We start from the raw sequence: 13,413 nt of genomic DNA, 5'->3' as shown, positions 1-13,413 counted from the left end.
GACAACTTCCCCTAGACCAGGTTACTCCAAGCCCTGTCCAACCTGGCCTTGAAACCCTTCCAGGGACAGGGCAGCAACAGCTTCTCTGGGCAACTTGTGCAGGGAAGAATTCCTTCCGAATATCCCATCTAACCCTGCCGTCTGCCAGTGGGAAGCCATTCCCCCTTGTCCCACCACTCCTGGCCATTGCCCAAAGCCTGTCTCCAGCTCTCTTGGGAATCCCTTTAAGCACTTAAAGGAGCTCTAAGGTCTCCCTGGAGCCTTCTCTTCTTCAGGATGAAAATCCCCAGCTTTCTCAGCCCTTCCTCATAGGAAATGTGTTCCATCCCTCTCAATACTCGAGTGTTTAACATGTTCCCACACCTGTCCTAGAAGCAGACAGACCTTCCCCAGCTCAGCACACACTCACCCAATCTGCTCGATCAACTCTCTGGCCTGGGTGATGATATTTGCCCCTGTGAAGCAGACAATGCCAGCCATTTCCATGGAGTACCAGCGAGCTCTGTGAGCAGAGGAGTTACAGTTAAGATCATTACATGATCCCTCCAAAACCCAGCTATGGAAGGGCAGGAGGATCTCTAGGGGAAGGAGGGCAAGAAACACATCAACACTGGGCCTTGGAACATTGTTCTCCTATGAAGTCCTCTACTTACGATGCTCCAGAAAAGCTGAAAACCCACTAACAGACAAGATTCCCATCATTTAATGTCTGGTAAGAGTCTTCAGGATGAGAAGTAATGGGTAGAAGCAAGAGGAGAGTGTTACAGGCAGGACCTACTCTCATCTTGGTGTTTCAGGAAGCGACTACCTCACCAGGACAATCCTGGTTTACAAGGGTCCTCTCTAGAGGACCCTGGATGGCCCAGGGGAGACTTACCCCTTCCGCATGACATATCCATAGAAGGAGTTGAGGATGCACTTGTGGGCCAGCTGCAGGGAGTCATAGAGGATCTCCATGTTCTTGCAGCGTTTCACTTCAGAGGCATCTCCCACCTCCACTGCTGCAGATAGCTTCTTCTTCCACACCTGCATGCCAAGGGCAGAGTCAGGACAATTCCACATATCACTACTGGTAGCACCCAACTGGTTTCCAGTCAGGCCCAGTATAGCATTGCAGCTCTACAGGAGTATCTTTGCTGAAGATCAGCATCATGAGTCGAACATCCCATTTTCTTTTGCAGCACGGGAGGGGTTGGCCAGAGGTGCTCTGTCACTTGTCAGAAAAGACTTGTAGCTTCCACCATTGATCAGAATTCAACCAGCATCAGCTGTGCTGCACCATATGTGTGCAGGGAAGAACGCAATACACTGTCTGCTGCAATCCATGATGCCTGGCTAACAGCAGAACCACCAGTGTAGAAAAAGCCTCTCTGCTAGCCCTGGGAATCATGGCAAAAGAGGCAGCTGGGAGGAACTGCAAAGCAACAGGCTCTTTAATTAACTCTGCCAGACACAGAGCCCCAGGGCCTCCTAGAATGGTTTGGGTTGGAAGGGATCTTAAACGCATCTCATCCCACCTCCTGCCTTGGGCATGAACACCTTCTACTAGACGAGGCTGCTCTAAGTCCCATCCAACCTGGCCTTGGACACTTTGAGGGATGGGGCAGCCACAGCTTCTCTGGTCAACCGGCGCCTTACCTCCGTCACAGGGAAGAGTTTCTTCCCAATAACTAATACAACCCTGCTCTCTACCACTGCGAAGCCAACAGAGTAATTCTCTGAGGTTTTCAGCAAGGCACAAGAGGTGTCCAGGCTTGGCAAGAAAATTTGACCAGCACCCAAGCTTGATACCTTGTGCAGCCCCTTGAACTCATATCGGCGGTCCCGGAATGCTCGCACTGTGTCCACATAGAAAGAGTTCTCTCGTTGGCAGATGGTGGTGACTCGCTCCTCCACCTTGGTAACATGGATCTTCTTGTATGCCTTGCGGCAGTAATCTGGTTAAGGGAGGAGGAAGAGGGAGGTTCTCAGGGATGGGTGCCCTGCTACAGAGGGATGGGCACAGTAGGGATAGGGAGGCAGGCAGCTAAGCATAAGGCATGGGTAAGCGGGGGAGAGTCCTACTGCAAAGGGGGAGGAAGATCCCAGTATGGAAAGAAGCAGCACCTCTTCATGGAGGTGGAGGGCAAGGGGGAAAACAAACTAATCATATGGCCCACCTACAAACCCAGGCTTTGCCTCCAGCCAACTGGGTGGTTCTGCTGGACAGCATCCCTCCAGGTGATAGGATAATGTGATGTTTCCCTTTCATTAACTGGCTTTAATTAGCAACCTTACAAAAAATTGAGCCATTCATATTTCAGCTCAAATCTGTGGCTCTCCAAGACAAAGGGAAACACTGACAGAGGTAGCAGTGCCTGGCTCCTCTTAGGAAGCACGCATGAGTCTGTTGGGATCCTGGAGAAGTTCTGAGACCAGCCTGACCTCACCCCACAGCCCTAGGAGGGGTCACTACTGCTGAACACCACTCACAGTCCAGGTTGCAAAACATTGCCAGGATCATGACCTTGATTTGTTTTTTTTACCTGCCAGGCGCTTTTTCTCATACTTGGCTTGTTCTTCCTGGGAGAGCTCATGGAAGGCACGGGGTGGTCCATCAGCGAACAAGGGAGGGAACTTCTCTGACTCCAGCTGCTGCTGGATACGGTGATACTCGCTGCGGCTGGCAGGCACTGCAGAGAAGAGCAGTGATCAGTCTCCCAGGGGAGAAGCAGGAATTTGGCTTAATCTCTGTGGGCTGGACTACATGGTCCTTCCTGTACTTACTGAACTCTCCTCTCCACTGCCATGTCATCCGGCGCTGGCAGTTGGCACCCGGCTTGTTGAAATCACAGGCAGCACATGTGGCCTCATCCACCATGGCCGAGGGCTGGATGCGGTAACAGACACACAGGTGTTAGAAGGGACAGGTCCCCAAATGAGAACTCATGCCAGAACAGGTGCTGAGTGGCAGGAGAGCACAGGTGTGAACATCAGAGATGGTACTCAGTGAGTTCCCCTTTCCAGAGCCTTTCAGGAGCACACACCCCTCAAAACAACAGCTGGGTTTTTGGGAAGAGTTCTAGCTAAAGCTGTAGCTGAGTCTATGAAGACCTGTGCATCCACAGAAGGACAATAGAGCTGGGGAAGCGGCTGGAGCACAAGTCTGATGAGGAGCAGCTGAAGAAGCTGGGGGGCTCAACCTGGAGAAAAGGAGGCTCAGGGAGGACATTCTTGCTCCTACAACTCCCTGACAGGAGGGTGGATCCAGGTGGGGGTCAGGCTCTGCTCCCAGGGAACAAGTGAGGAAACAGCCTCAAGTTGTGCCAGAAGATGTTTAGGTTGGATATTAGGGGAAAATCCTTCACTGGAAGGGTGATCAGACGTTGGCACAGGCTGCCCAGAGTGGCATTCTTCTGAAAGGATTAAGCCATGTGGATGTGCCACTTGGGCACATGGGTTAGTGGTGGTTTGGCAATGCTGGCAGAGTGGTTGGACTCAATGGTCTTACAGGGCTTTTCCAACCAAAATAATTCTGTGATTCCACAATTCCATGGCAGCTTGACCAAATTTCACACCCAGCCTTATCTGCTTCCCCTGCCCTGTGCAGAAAGCTCAGCCCTTGCTGTTAAGGGGATCCAGAGGAACCATCAAGGTCATCTGGAAGTCAGATTAGGAGAGACAAGATTGATATTACCCACCTGCAACCTGTTGGTCAGGATGATGTTGGGGTACATGGCCCCCACATCCAGATGATAGATAAGAGGACACTCAATTCTGTTGGGAACATCCTTCAGGGAATTCAGTTTGACCTTGATTTCATCACAAACCTGTGGTGAAATAAAGAGAAGTGAAACTAGGGCAGGAAGGAGTTAATGAGCCAAATACTTGTTAAATTTGGTTCTTCTTCACAGGGACACCTGCCACAGGCTCTGGGGATGGATCTAAAGGATCAAAAGAGCAGATGAAGGACTCCTTGACCACTGGTGCTTTAGGTTTTGATTTGAACCTCCAGGGCAAGCTTTTCTGTAGGGATACCTGGAAAGTAGGAGCAGCTGCTTCCTAAATATGACTTGATCAAGGACCTTTTCAGTGCAAATGGGTTAATGGAGACAATGGCAAAGACCACAGGTTCCCAGTCTAGTGCTGCCCTCCAAGAAACTCCAAACTTTGATTTGGAGAGGGGCAACCTGCACTTTTGTAGCTGATAAGAAGTGGGGAACAAGAGGAACAAGAGTGTTTGGGATATCTGAGGGGTCTGCCTTCTCCCTAAATTCCTTCCCAGCTCTCTCAGAGCTTTGCTCCTGGTTGAACCTGTGATGGGAAAAGCAGGAGCTGCATTCCTCAGATGGGGCAGAGACTCTCATCCCCAGGCTGGGCTGCAGGACTCAGCCTGTAGATGGGCTTCTTAGTCTCTCTTTGTTGAGCATAAACCAAACCCAAACAAGACTTTCAGAGCTGCAGTCCCAGTTTCCTGCCCAGGTCAGCTGTGCTGTGGGTGCTCTACCTCCTGGAAGTTGGTGACCTGATTCAAGGGCAGACCCTCCTCCTCCTCGATGGCGTGCTGCAGGGTCTTCTCCACGTGCTGCACCAGGAAGTCAAAGGCAGCAGGATTCTACAGGGACATGGAGATGGCAGTGAGGCCATAGGTAGCTGTCCCTGGCTGCAGGCTGGCAGGTCCTACCCTGCACCCCTGTCCCTGCTTGGCTTGGGAATCTCTAGGCTGTAAGGGACATGTTGAGGCACTGGGGGAGGTGATAGAGGTTAGCAGTCAAATCCAGAAACAGGTAAAAGACCCTCAGGAAGGCTTCAGAAGAAGCTCAGTTTGGAAGAGAGGACAGGACCCCAAGCTACAGAGGCATAACTTCCAAGAACCACTGGCTGAAAAACTAGCCCAAAACCCCATTTCACTACCATCCCCTGCTGTCAACAAGCTCTGGCATGCTTCCAGTATGTGACACTTGCTCTCCCAGTGCAGCACAGATGGCCACTTAGAGACCTCCTCCCATCCCATCCCATCCCATCCCATCCCATCCCATCCCATCCCATCCCATCCCATCCCAGCCCAGCCCAGCCCAGCCCAGCCCAGCCCAGCCCAGCTTCAGGTAGCAAGGGTCTCTTGGAGTTTGCCAAGCATTGGAACAGGCTGTTGAGCCAATGGTGAAATCACCATCCCTGGAAGTGTCCAGAAAACATGCAGATGTGGCACTTGGGGACATGGTTTAATGGTGGCCTTGGCAATGCTGGGTTAACAGCTGGACTTGGCAACATCAAAGGGCTTTTCTGACCTTACTGATTCTGTGATTCTAGGTGCTGCCCAAGCCCAGCAGGGACACACTGGAGATGCCAACAACAGTGGAAGAGTCATCCCTCCCCACCATGGTGCTCCATGAGGACAGGGCCTGGCTGCTGACCCATTACCATTTTGAAGCGGCAGGGAATGTCGCTGCGGAAAACCCCAGATTCCAGTGCTTCCACGTGGCCTCCCACGTAGGTCTCCGAGTCCAGCACATGTCCATCTTCTGTAAGTTTGTTGAATTCCTGCTCCTGCTTATTGGGGAAGATGATGTTGGCATGGTAGGCCTGAACCATCAGCAGTGCCTCACACAGTGTACCAGATCCTTTTCTTAACACCTGCACAAGAGAAACCAAAGCTGGTTTAAAATTCAAAAATAGTAGATTTAGATATTAGGAGGAAATTCTTCCCTGTGAGGGTGGTGAGGCACTGGACTGGCACAGAGAAGCTGTGGCGGCCCCATTCCTGGAAGTGTTCGAGGCCAGGCTGGATGGGGCTTGGAGCAATCTGGTCTAGTGGAAGGTGTCCCTGCCCTTGACAGGAGGGTGGACGAGATTATCTTTAAGATCCCTTCCAACCCAAACCAGTCTGTGATTCAGCAGAAGTGCTGTCCCAGCACTGGCAAGACTGGACTGTCACAAAATGAGCTGGACAGCTTCAGTTGGTGACACATCTGCAACACCACTCCACCGTCAAGTGCCTTAGTCAGCTCAACCAGGTGGGAACAGTTTCTACATGCTTAGCATCAACAACTTCCCAGCCATCCTCCCTACAGCTGACAACAGCCATCAGGAGACCCAGCTTTGCATGGCCATGACTGCAAGTGAACTTGGCTGAGCATGGCACATCAGCCATCCTTTTGTGCTCCAGCCCTGCACTGCCAAATCTCAGGTATCTTCTTCTTATAGAAAAACCTGTCTCCAAACACCCCACAGCTGTAGGTGAAAGGAGTAGCTTCTAAATCCACCCTCCTTTCCTCCCTGCCACACATGCAGAGTGTCTAGGCAGTGGGAATCAGATCTGTGGCCAGAGCATCCCTGCAGCATGGGAGACATGGCACTTCACCCAGCAAAGAGATCATCATTTTGGGAAAGCCCGCACCTCATCAGGCTCCATGGGAATGATGGTACACAAGGCAAAAATGAAGGGATGCACATACTTCATATACATGTAGTAAGTAGCAACGGCATCAGACACTGAGTAGGTGGCCAGGGTCTGTCAAGGAACGAGAGAAGCAAATTAATCCCAATCCCATGTGACAGAGTGGCTCAATAACAATGATCTTTCATTGCTTCCTGCTGGACATTCTCATATCAGCAGGAAGCAGGAAAAGGTGTATTTCTCCATAGCCTAGGTTGTAAAGAATAATGTGTTTGCTTCCGAGGTCATCCTGCTTTAGCTCTAATCAAACAGCAACATGTCAGCTCTAACTGACAAGGAACAGGGAAGATGAGCTGAAGGCAAAGAATCCACCCAGTTTGGGTCTCAGGAAGCTGCTAGAGGCCTCAGCAGAACCTCCTGCCTGTGACACCCGGAGCACTAACCCTCTCCTGTTCCCCCAGCAGGTCTCAGTTCTTTGTGGTGTTTCTGATTTCAGTGGTGTTTTTCACCCCACACTGATGTAAATAAATACAGAGAATGTACAGTGAAATGCCAGGGCCAGAAACACTTCAGGGGAATCCTGTTCCTTCTCCCTGTGAGCTCTAAGGCATTGGAAGTCTGGAGAGACAGATTCAGTTAATTTCTCAAAATCCACTTTAACTTACAGACTCAGTCATAGTGCAGCTGCTCTAGGCTTGTTTCTGCATAGAGCACAGGGAGGGAATACCTGAGGCTCCTCTGTGGCCATCCGGCACATCTCCTCAGGGTCCAGCTCCACTGGATCGTAACCCAGTTTTGCTTTAGCTGCTGCTTTCAGGTTGTGACTTCCCACTGGGAGGTAACTGTCTCTCTTCACCCACCTGGACCAAATCAGGAAAATATCAGTTTGTGCAGAAAAACCAGCCCTCACCTTCAAAACAGGCTCAAGATTGGGAAGGGGACCTCAGCTACCACAGGGACCTCTCACTAAGGACAGCTCAGCATCCAAGAACAGTGGGGTACAAGGCTGTCCAACTTCAGCTAGCCCAACCAGAACAAACCCCACTGTCCATCCCACCACCACTGCTCATAGTTTCCACCTTCCAGCTCCCTCAGTGGCTTTAAGATAAATATTTCACCACTGGAGAAGACCCCACCAGAACTGCAGGGACATCCAGCTGTGCTCCAGAGCCCAGACTGCTCCAGGGGGCTGAGTTTAAATATATAAACTATATATAAATATATAAACTAAATATATAAAAAAATCCACATAAAACTCCAAAGTTCTCTCTTTTCCCATGTGTCCTTTCCTCTTCCATCTGTGTCAGGAGGCTGGTAGGTGGAGGCTATAGTCCCCTTCCCTGCTCCAATGGCTAGATCTTAACCCACTCCCTCTCCCTTTCTCTGTCCTCCCAAATCAGTGATCAAACACCCAAGGCTGCAGGACAAGAGTCAGCACTGGGAGCCCTTCAGGAGAAGACTTGGCACCTCCTGTGGGATGCAGCATGCCAAGGGGAAGAAGACAACACAGAAATGGATTATTGCACAGCTGAAGAAGGTGACACAAAGCTTCCAACAGACAGAATGTAATAACAGTATTCAAATACAACCGTAGGTATTTCGTCTGAACTGAAGAGATAAAGACAAAGCTATGTGGTAGAGGGGCAGCATTCGGTACCTCAGACAGTCCATGTGGATACACTGGGATGCCTTGTACTCTCCCTGGCTATCCTTCTGAAACCCAATTTCCTGATACATATTAATTCCATGAGCTGCTGCTCTTGCTTCCACAAAGGGCCTGGGGAAAAAGGCAGTGTGAAGAGAAAGATCAGAACAGCCATTTTCCTGCATTCCAACAATGGTTCCATGACCACTTTGTTACAAACTGCCTAAAGAATTTTTCTTGTGATTTATCTGTGTATCTGGTCACAGGGAACACTTCCTGCAGGACAAGTAGACACATCATTCCTGGAAGTGTTCAAGGCCAGGTGGGACTTGAAACAACCTGGTCTATTGGAAGGTGTCTCTGGTCACGGCAGCGGGTTGGAGCAAGATGATTTTTAAGGTCTCTTCCAACCCAAACCATTTTGTGGTTCAAGAGGCAAACCTGCTTGCTTGTATCCTGCATCTGTAGGGGGAGGCATGTGGTCTCTCTCCCCCTGCTTCCCCAGGCTTGTCTTCACACCTCTTCCAATATCCTCCATGTCTCTTTTGACACTCTCCCTGCTCTCCCACAACTGGGCTCATCCATATGCTGACATTCCCACATTGCCAAGGGTTTAAAAGCAGCTCACACAAGTGGATGGGATTCTTCAGAAAGTCCTACTGCCAAGCCAATGATCACAGGATTTGGTGAGGTGCAGGACATGGCCACTCCGCATGTGGCCACATGGCTTCCCCATACTGTCTGAACTATGGAAGGATGTTGAGGATGGGACCTGACCCTGCCCTCTAGCTCAGGTGACACCTTGACAGTTTAGTCATCATCCCTGATCTTACCAGTCAAAGAAGTCTCCGTTGTATGTGACAATGATGGTGGGTTTGGTCTCCTGGACATGTTCAAACCATCTCTGGATTAAATGAGCCTGGGATGAAACAGAAAAGACATGTATTTTAAGGAACTTCATTTCCTCCACAGAGAGGCGGTGGATACCACCACACAGTTTGTTCCACCCTTCCCCCTTCCTCTGCACCTAGTCTGAACCTGACTTCTCTTACCCTTATTCCCAAAAAATGAAAGCACAAGCAGCCCTGCTGGATTTACCATGTTCCCCAGGAAGGCAATCTGCCAGGGAATGAGCTCTCTGGCCAAGAAAAGCTCCAGGCAGGTAAAACTCTGCAGAGCAGAACTGACTTACCTCATCTGGTTCATTGAAGACACAAAATGGACCCTCATACTCTGGCTTGGGAGTAAACTCAAAGTCTTCAATGTCCTCTGAGACAATCTCCCTGTTTGTGATCAAGTAGCCCTGAGGAGATGATAAGGAGGCAGTGAGGAGGACTGGGGTAACAGGCAACTCAAAAATGCTGTCCAAACAATGGGATGCTTTCCTCTTGAAAGCCAGAGCTTCTGTCAAGGAGGAACAACATTTTGGGAGTCATCCATTGAAGCATCATTGACTATCAGAAATGGAGGCCATGGAGAGACAACATGGGATACCAGTGTTGTCTCTCTCCCACAGAGAAGCACCAGCAACCTGGGCTGGGTTCCACAAAATTCGGTTTCCTGTGCATCACCCAGACTTTAATGCCATTCCCACAGCCACACATCATACAGCTGGCAGCATGGCAAGCCTGGAGCCAGCAGGATTGGAGGAGAATGCTAGGCTGCTTCCTGGCTTTACTGCCCAAGCCTGAAGGAAACCACCCTGGTATCCTTACCTGCCCATCAATCATGTAGGAGATCATCATGATCTGGTCTGTGTCTGCATCAGGAAACTTCAAAGGGAGTTTGGTTGTTTCAATATCAAAGGCAAGAACAACAGGATCCTGGGCAGGACCAAATCCATTAGAAAATATTCCAGAACTGACTTGAAGGGTGGTTCCCATAAAACCCAGTGTTGGCCCAGTAAGTGAACTAGAACCTCCCCATTAATCATTTTAGTGCTTTATCAACCCAAAAATCACTACCCAAGCCCAGTGTTCCCCCTGCCACCATGGTTTTACACTGGCAGTGTGTCAGAAACCAGTGGTGGGGGGTACACATCTGCACAGAGGACACTTGCTGGCCCAATGCTCACCGGCCGCTCCACAAGGTCATCTCGGCGGATGATTTCAGGGGGGTAGGTGTTGCCCCAGTATCGCACGTTGTACCAGTGAGCCTGTGGAGAGATGAGGGTGGGCAGTGCCTTATGACAGGGCCACATCCCCATGTCACTGTCCAGCTGCTGGGGATGGAACTGTGGCAATCACAGGCCGCCCAGAAGAAAGGCTCCAACTATGGCCATGCATTAATCAGTTAGCTTTTCTGTGTGCCATTAACTAAGGAGAAGCCCAGGAGAACAGAACTGAGCTCTAGACATGAGCTCATTGTCATCAATACTTTTGTAAAGGTGTTGGAGAGAAAAAACTCTTCTGCATTTCAGGAGTGTGACTTGGAAAGCAAAGCTCTTCTCTACTCACCACATGGATCTTCAGGTCGATGGAAAGGCGAACATGGTAGGGCACATCATACTCCCGCATATCCACAATGTTGTCCATCTGGTTGGCAATTTTTCTGGAGGCTCCTTGCTCGTCTGTGCTTAGACTGCCCCCACTCAGAGCACTGGAAGAGCAGAGGGAAGCAGCTGCCTTACCCACGTGTCCGTCTCCCAGGACGCCCAGTGGCACTGGTGACACCGGCAGCAGGAGTCAGGGACAGGAGAGAAACAGAAAACGTTGGATTATTTTTGTCTTGATCACAACTAGAAGTAAGGTTGCCCATTGCCTCTCTGGATCCTTTCACAGGGAACAGGTAAACTATTTGACAGGCAGCCAGAGATACCACCACATCCCATCCCATCAGCTCTGGGACCTCTTGATGTACACCACAGAGCTGGAAGGACCACCCTGAAGATGGGTGACAGAGAGGCAGAGCTGGGGTCAGACGCAGGCAGGATAACACCTCTGAGGCCAGCTGGGAAATAATCAAGAGGGTCTAATTATTAAGTGGGTGGTGAGGCACTGGCACAGATTGCCCAGAGAAACTGTGGCTGCCGCATCCCTGGAAGTGTTCAAAGCCAGACTGGACATGGCTTGGAGCAACCTGGTCAAGACGAAGGTGTCCGCAGGTAGGTTGGACTAGATGGCCTTTAGAGGTCCCTTCCAACCCAAACTATTCCATGGTTCTATGAATTATTAACATGAGAGACTGACTGAATCCCCTACGGGGAGCTCCCACCTTGACAGCATGGCTGTGTAGACGTCACTCGCCTGGTCCTGCTCCCTGTTTTTCCTCACAGCAGGAGAGATCTCCTTCCGCACCTTCACCAAGTCCTCCACTGTGTTGAAGGACAGCTTGATGTAGTTCCTCTTCAGGCCCACCAAGTGGTTTGGCTGCAAAGCAGCAGGAGAATGGCAGCTCAGGGATGGGCACCATGAGAGAGGGATGGAAGGCCAACAAGACTGATGGAGGTGGAAGGATTGGCCAAAAAAGAGGTGCTGATGGGTGGGACAGTAAAGCACCGAGGAGAGATTCTGGTGGGTGTATCAAGAGCACAAGAGCAGCACAGCAAGAGCCCAGCTAGCCCTACTGCTTGTGCAGGCACCCACAAGTGGGATTTACCCAGGGAAAAAGATGAAGAATGGATCAAACATGAGCAGCATCCCCCTCCTGCAGTATGCTTCTTCCTCCAACCACTTTAATTCCAGAAATTAATGTCCTGAACACATTGTCTGAAACAGCTGATATGTTCAAGGAGAGGAATGTAATTACTGCTGATAAGCAATTAGCCATAATAAACACATTTCTGAGATGCCACAGCAGCACCAGGAGACTTAAGCATGCTGCTTTCTCTCCCTGCTCATCCCTTCCTACATCACTAGAGCTGTGCAAGGTCCAAAAAACCCCCACAGAGGGATACAGACCAGGTCCAAGTCCTCTTTGGGGACAGTTTCCAGCTTTGCAATCTTCCCTTGGAACTTCTTGGAGAGGAAGGAGGACACTTCCCGCTCACAGCCCTGTCAAGAGAGCCGGGGGCTGAGCAGTGCGTCCCTGTCCTTGGGAGGAGATCATCCCCAAGCAACCTGCCCAGGCGGTCTTGAGCTCCCCAAGATACTGTCTCCTTCCCTGGGGAGCTCAGCCCTGCCCCTCCTCACCTTCTGGGTGGCGATGTAGAAGTAGGGCTTGTAGGGTAGGGCCACCTAGGAAGAAGCACACAGACGATGGTGACAGATTCCCTTCCTGGAACACCGAACCCACTTGGTCCCTCCCGGTACCAACCTTGAAGCGGCTCCCATCCTCCTGGATGAAGTAGTAGTCCACTGCGCTCACCGACCGCCGGTCCTCATCCAGCACTTCCGTCTGCCCATGGGCACGAGGACTCAGCAAGGTCCCTCCATGGGACTCCCCCGGGACCCCACCATGGGACCCTTTCTGCCCGGGGCTTACCGGAGGTCTCTGTGCGGGACTTCCCTCCCCGTAGGGCCAGGGAAACATGGGAGGCCCAGTAGGGACATTGGGCCTTCACCCCCGAGTCGGGTCGGGGTCTATCTGTGGGAACCTCCTCGCTCGGCCCTACCGTGGGTCTCCCCAGGGGACTCCCTTCCCCACGCCTTATGGGGGGTATCTCCGTGGGACTCCTTCTACACCCCGGGCTGTATAGGGGGCCTCCCCATAGGACCCCTGCCCCCAGCCCTACCGGCGATAACTCCGTGGGACTACCATCCCTGGTACGGCTGGGATGTCTCTGCGGGAAACCCCTCTTCAGGCCCTATCAGGGGTCTCCCCAAGGGACCTCCCCGTGCCCCATCTGTTGCCTGCTCGCCTCCCGCCGCGCCGGCCCGTACCGGGTGCATGTTGATGAGCCAGCCCGTCCGCTCACCGGGCTCCGTGGGCCGCTCGAAGCCGAACAGGGCGTCCAGCCGGTCCGTGCGCTGTGCCCGCTCTAGGCGCTTGAGCGCAGACAGCGCGGGAGCATCGTCACGGCCGGAGCCCGCGCCGTCCGCCGGCTCCCAGGGCCCGCCTGGCCGCCGGCCCCGCCGCGCTGTCTCGGGCTCGGCGCCGTCCCGCAGCCCCATCCCGGCCGGCCTGGGCCGCACGTCAGCGGAGCCGCGGGAGGAATTTCCCGCTCTGCACCCAGTTCCCGCGAGAGCGAACCCCGCACCGCGCCCCGTGGCGAGAGCACCAATCAGAACGCGGCGTCACTTCCCCCTGGGGCACATCCCACCAATGACAGGCGGAGCTCTCGCCCCCCGTCCCGCCCCCGACGCGCGCCCCCGCCCTTCCGCGGCGACCCGGGCGGAGCGGCTGCCCCGGAGCTGCGGCGGCACCGGCTGCCAGGCTGCAGGTTTGTCCCAGCCCGGCGGTAGGGAGGACGGCCCAGCACACCCAGCGGAATCGTCTGTCCAGCCGCCGGAGT

General features: G+C 52.3%; 1 protein-coding gene across 3 annotated transcripts in view; it reads right to left on the bottom strand.

The window, feature by feature from the left end:
* POLE (DNA polymerase epsilon, catalytic subunit) overlaps positions 1–13,094 on the bottom strand; it is a 31,807-nt gene extending 18,713 nt beyond the window's left edge. For all 3 annotated transcript variants that reach the window (XM_048323146.1, XM_048323147.1, XM_048323149.1), the window contains exons 1-21: positions 12,842–13,094; positions 12,276–12,356; positions 12,152–12,196; positions 11,921–12,013; positions 11,235–11,389; positions 10,478–10,619; positions 10,096–10,176; positions 9,737–9,844; positions 9,214–9,324; positions 8,855–8,940; positions 8,034–8,153; positions 7,104–7,236; positions 6,377–6,490; positions 5,401–5,613; positions 4,487–4,594; positions 3,681–3,809; positions 2,767–2,869; positions 2,526–2,672; positions 1,792–1,937; positions 878–1,026; positions 410–502 (exon numbers count right to left, since the gene is read on the bottom strand). In XM_048323146.1, the coding sequence (XP_048179103.1) occupies positions 410–502; positions 878–1,026; positions 1,792–1,937; positions 2,526–2,672; positions 2,767–2,869; positions 3,681–3,809; positions 4,487–4,594; positions 5,401–5,613; positions 6,377–6,490; positions 7,104–7,236; positions 8,034–8,153; positions 8,855–8,940; positions 9,214–9,324; positions 9,737–9,844; positions 10,096–10,176; positions 10,478–10,619; positions 11,235–11,389; positions 11,921–12,013; positions 12,152–12,196; positions 12,276–12,356; positions 12,842–13,072 (2,588 nt within the window). In that variant the 5' untranslated portion in view covers positions 13,073–13,094. The remainder of the gene's footprint in view (positions 1–409; positions 503–877; positions 1,027–1,791; positions 1,938–2,525; positions 2,673–2,766; positions 2,870–3,680; positions 3,810–4,486; positions 4,595–5,400; positions 5,614–6,376; positions 6,491–7,103; positions 7,237–8,033; positions 8,154–8,854; positions 8,941–9,213; positions 9,325–9,736; positions 9,845–10,095; positions 10,177–10,477; positions 10,620–11,234; positions 11,390–11,920; positions 12,014–12,151; positions 12,197–12,275; positions 12,357–12,841) is intronic.
* Positions 13,095–13,413: the final 319 nt, after the last annotated feature.

Source organism: Corvus hawaiiensis, chromosome 18 (assembly GCF_020740725.1).
Source record: "Corvus hawaiiensis isolate bCorHaw1 chromosome 18, bCorHaw1.pri.cur, whole genome shotgun sequence".
Classification (NCBI taxonomy): Eukaryota; Metazoa; Chordata; class Aves; order Passeriformes; family Corvidae; genus Corvus; species Corvus hawaiiensis.
The sequence above is the reverse complement of the archived record's forward strand: the minus strand, read 5'-3'. Positions and strand labels throughout refer to the sequence as shown.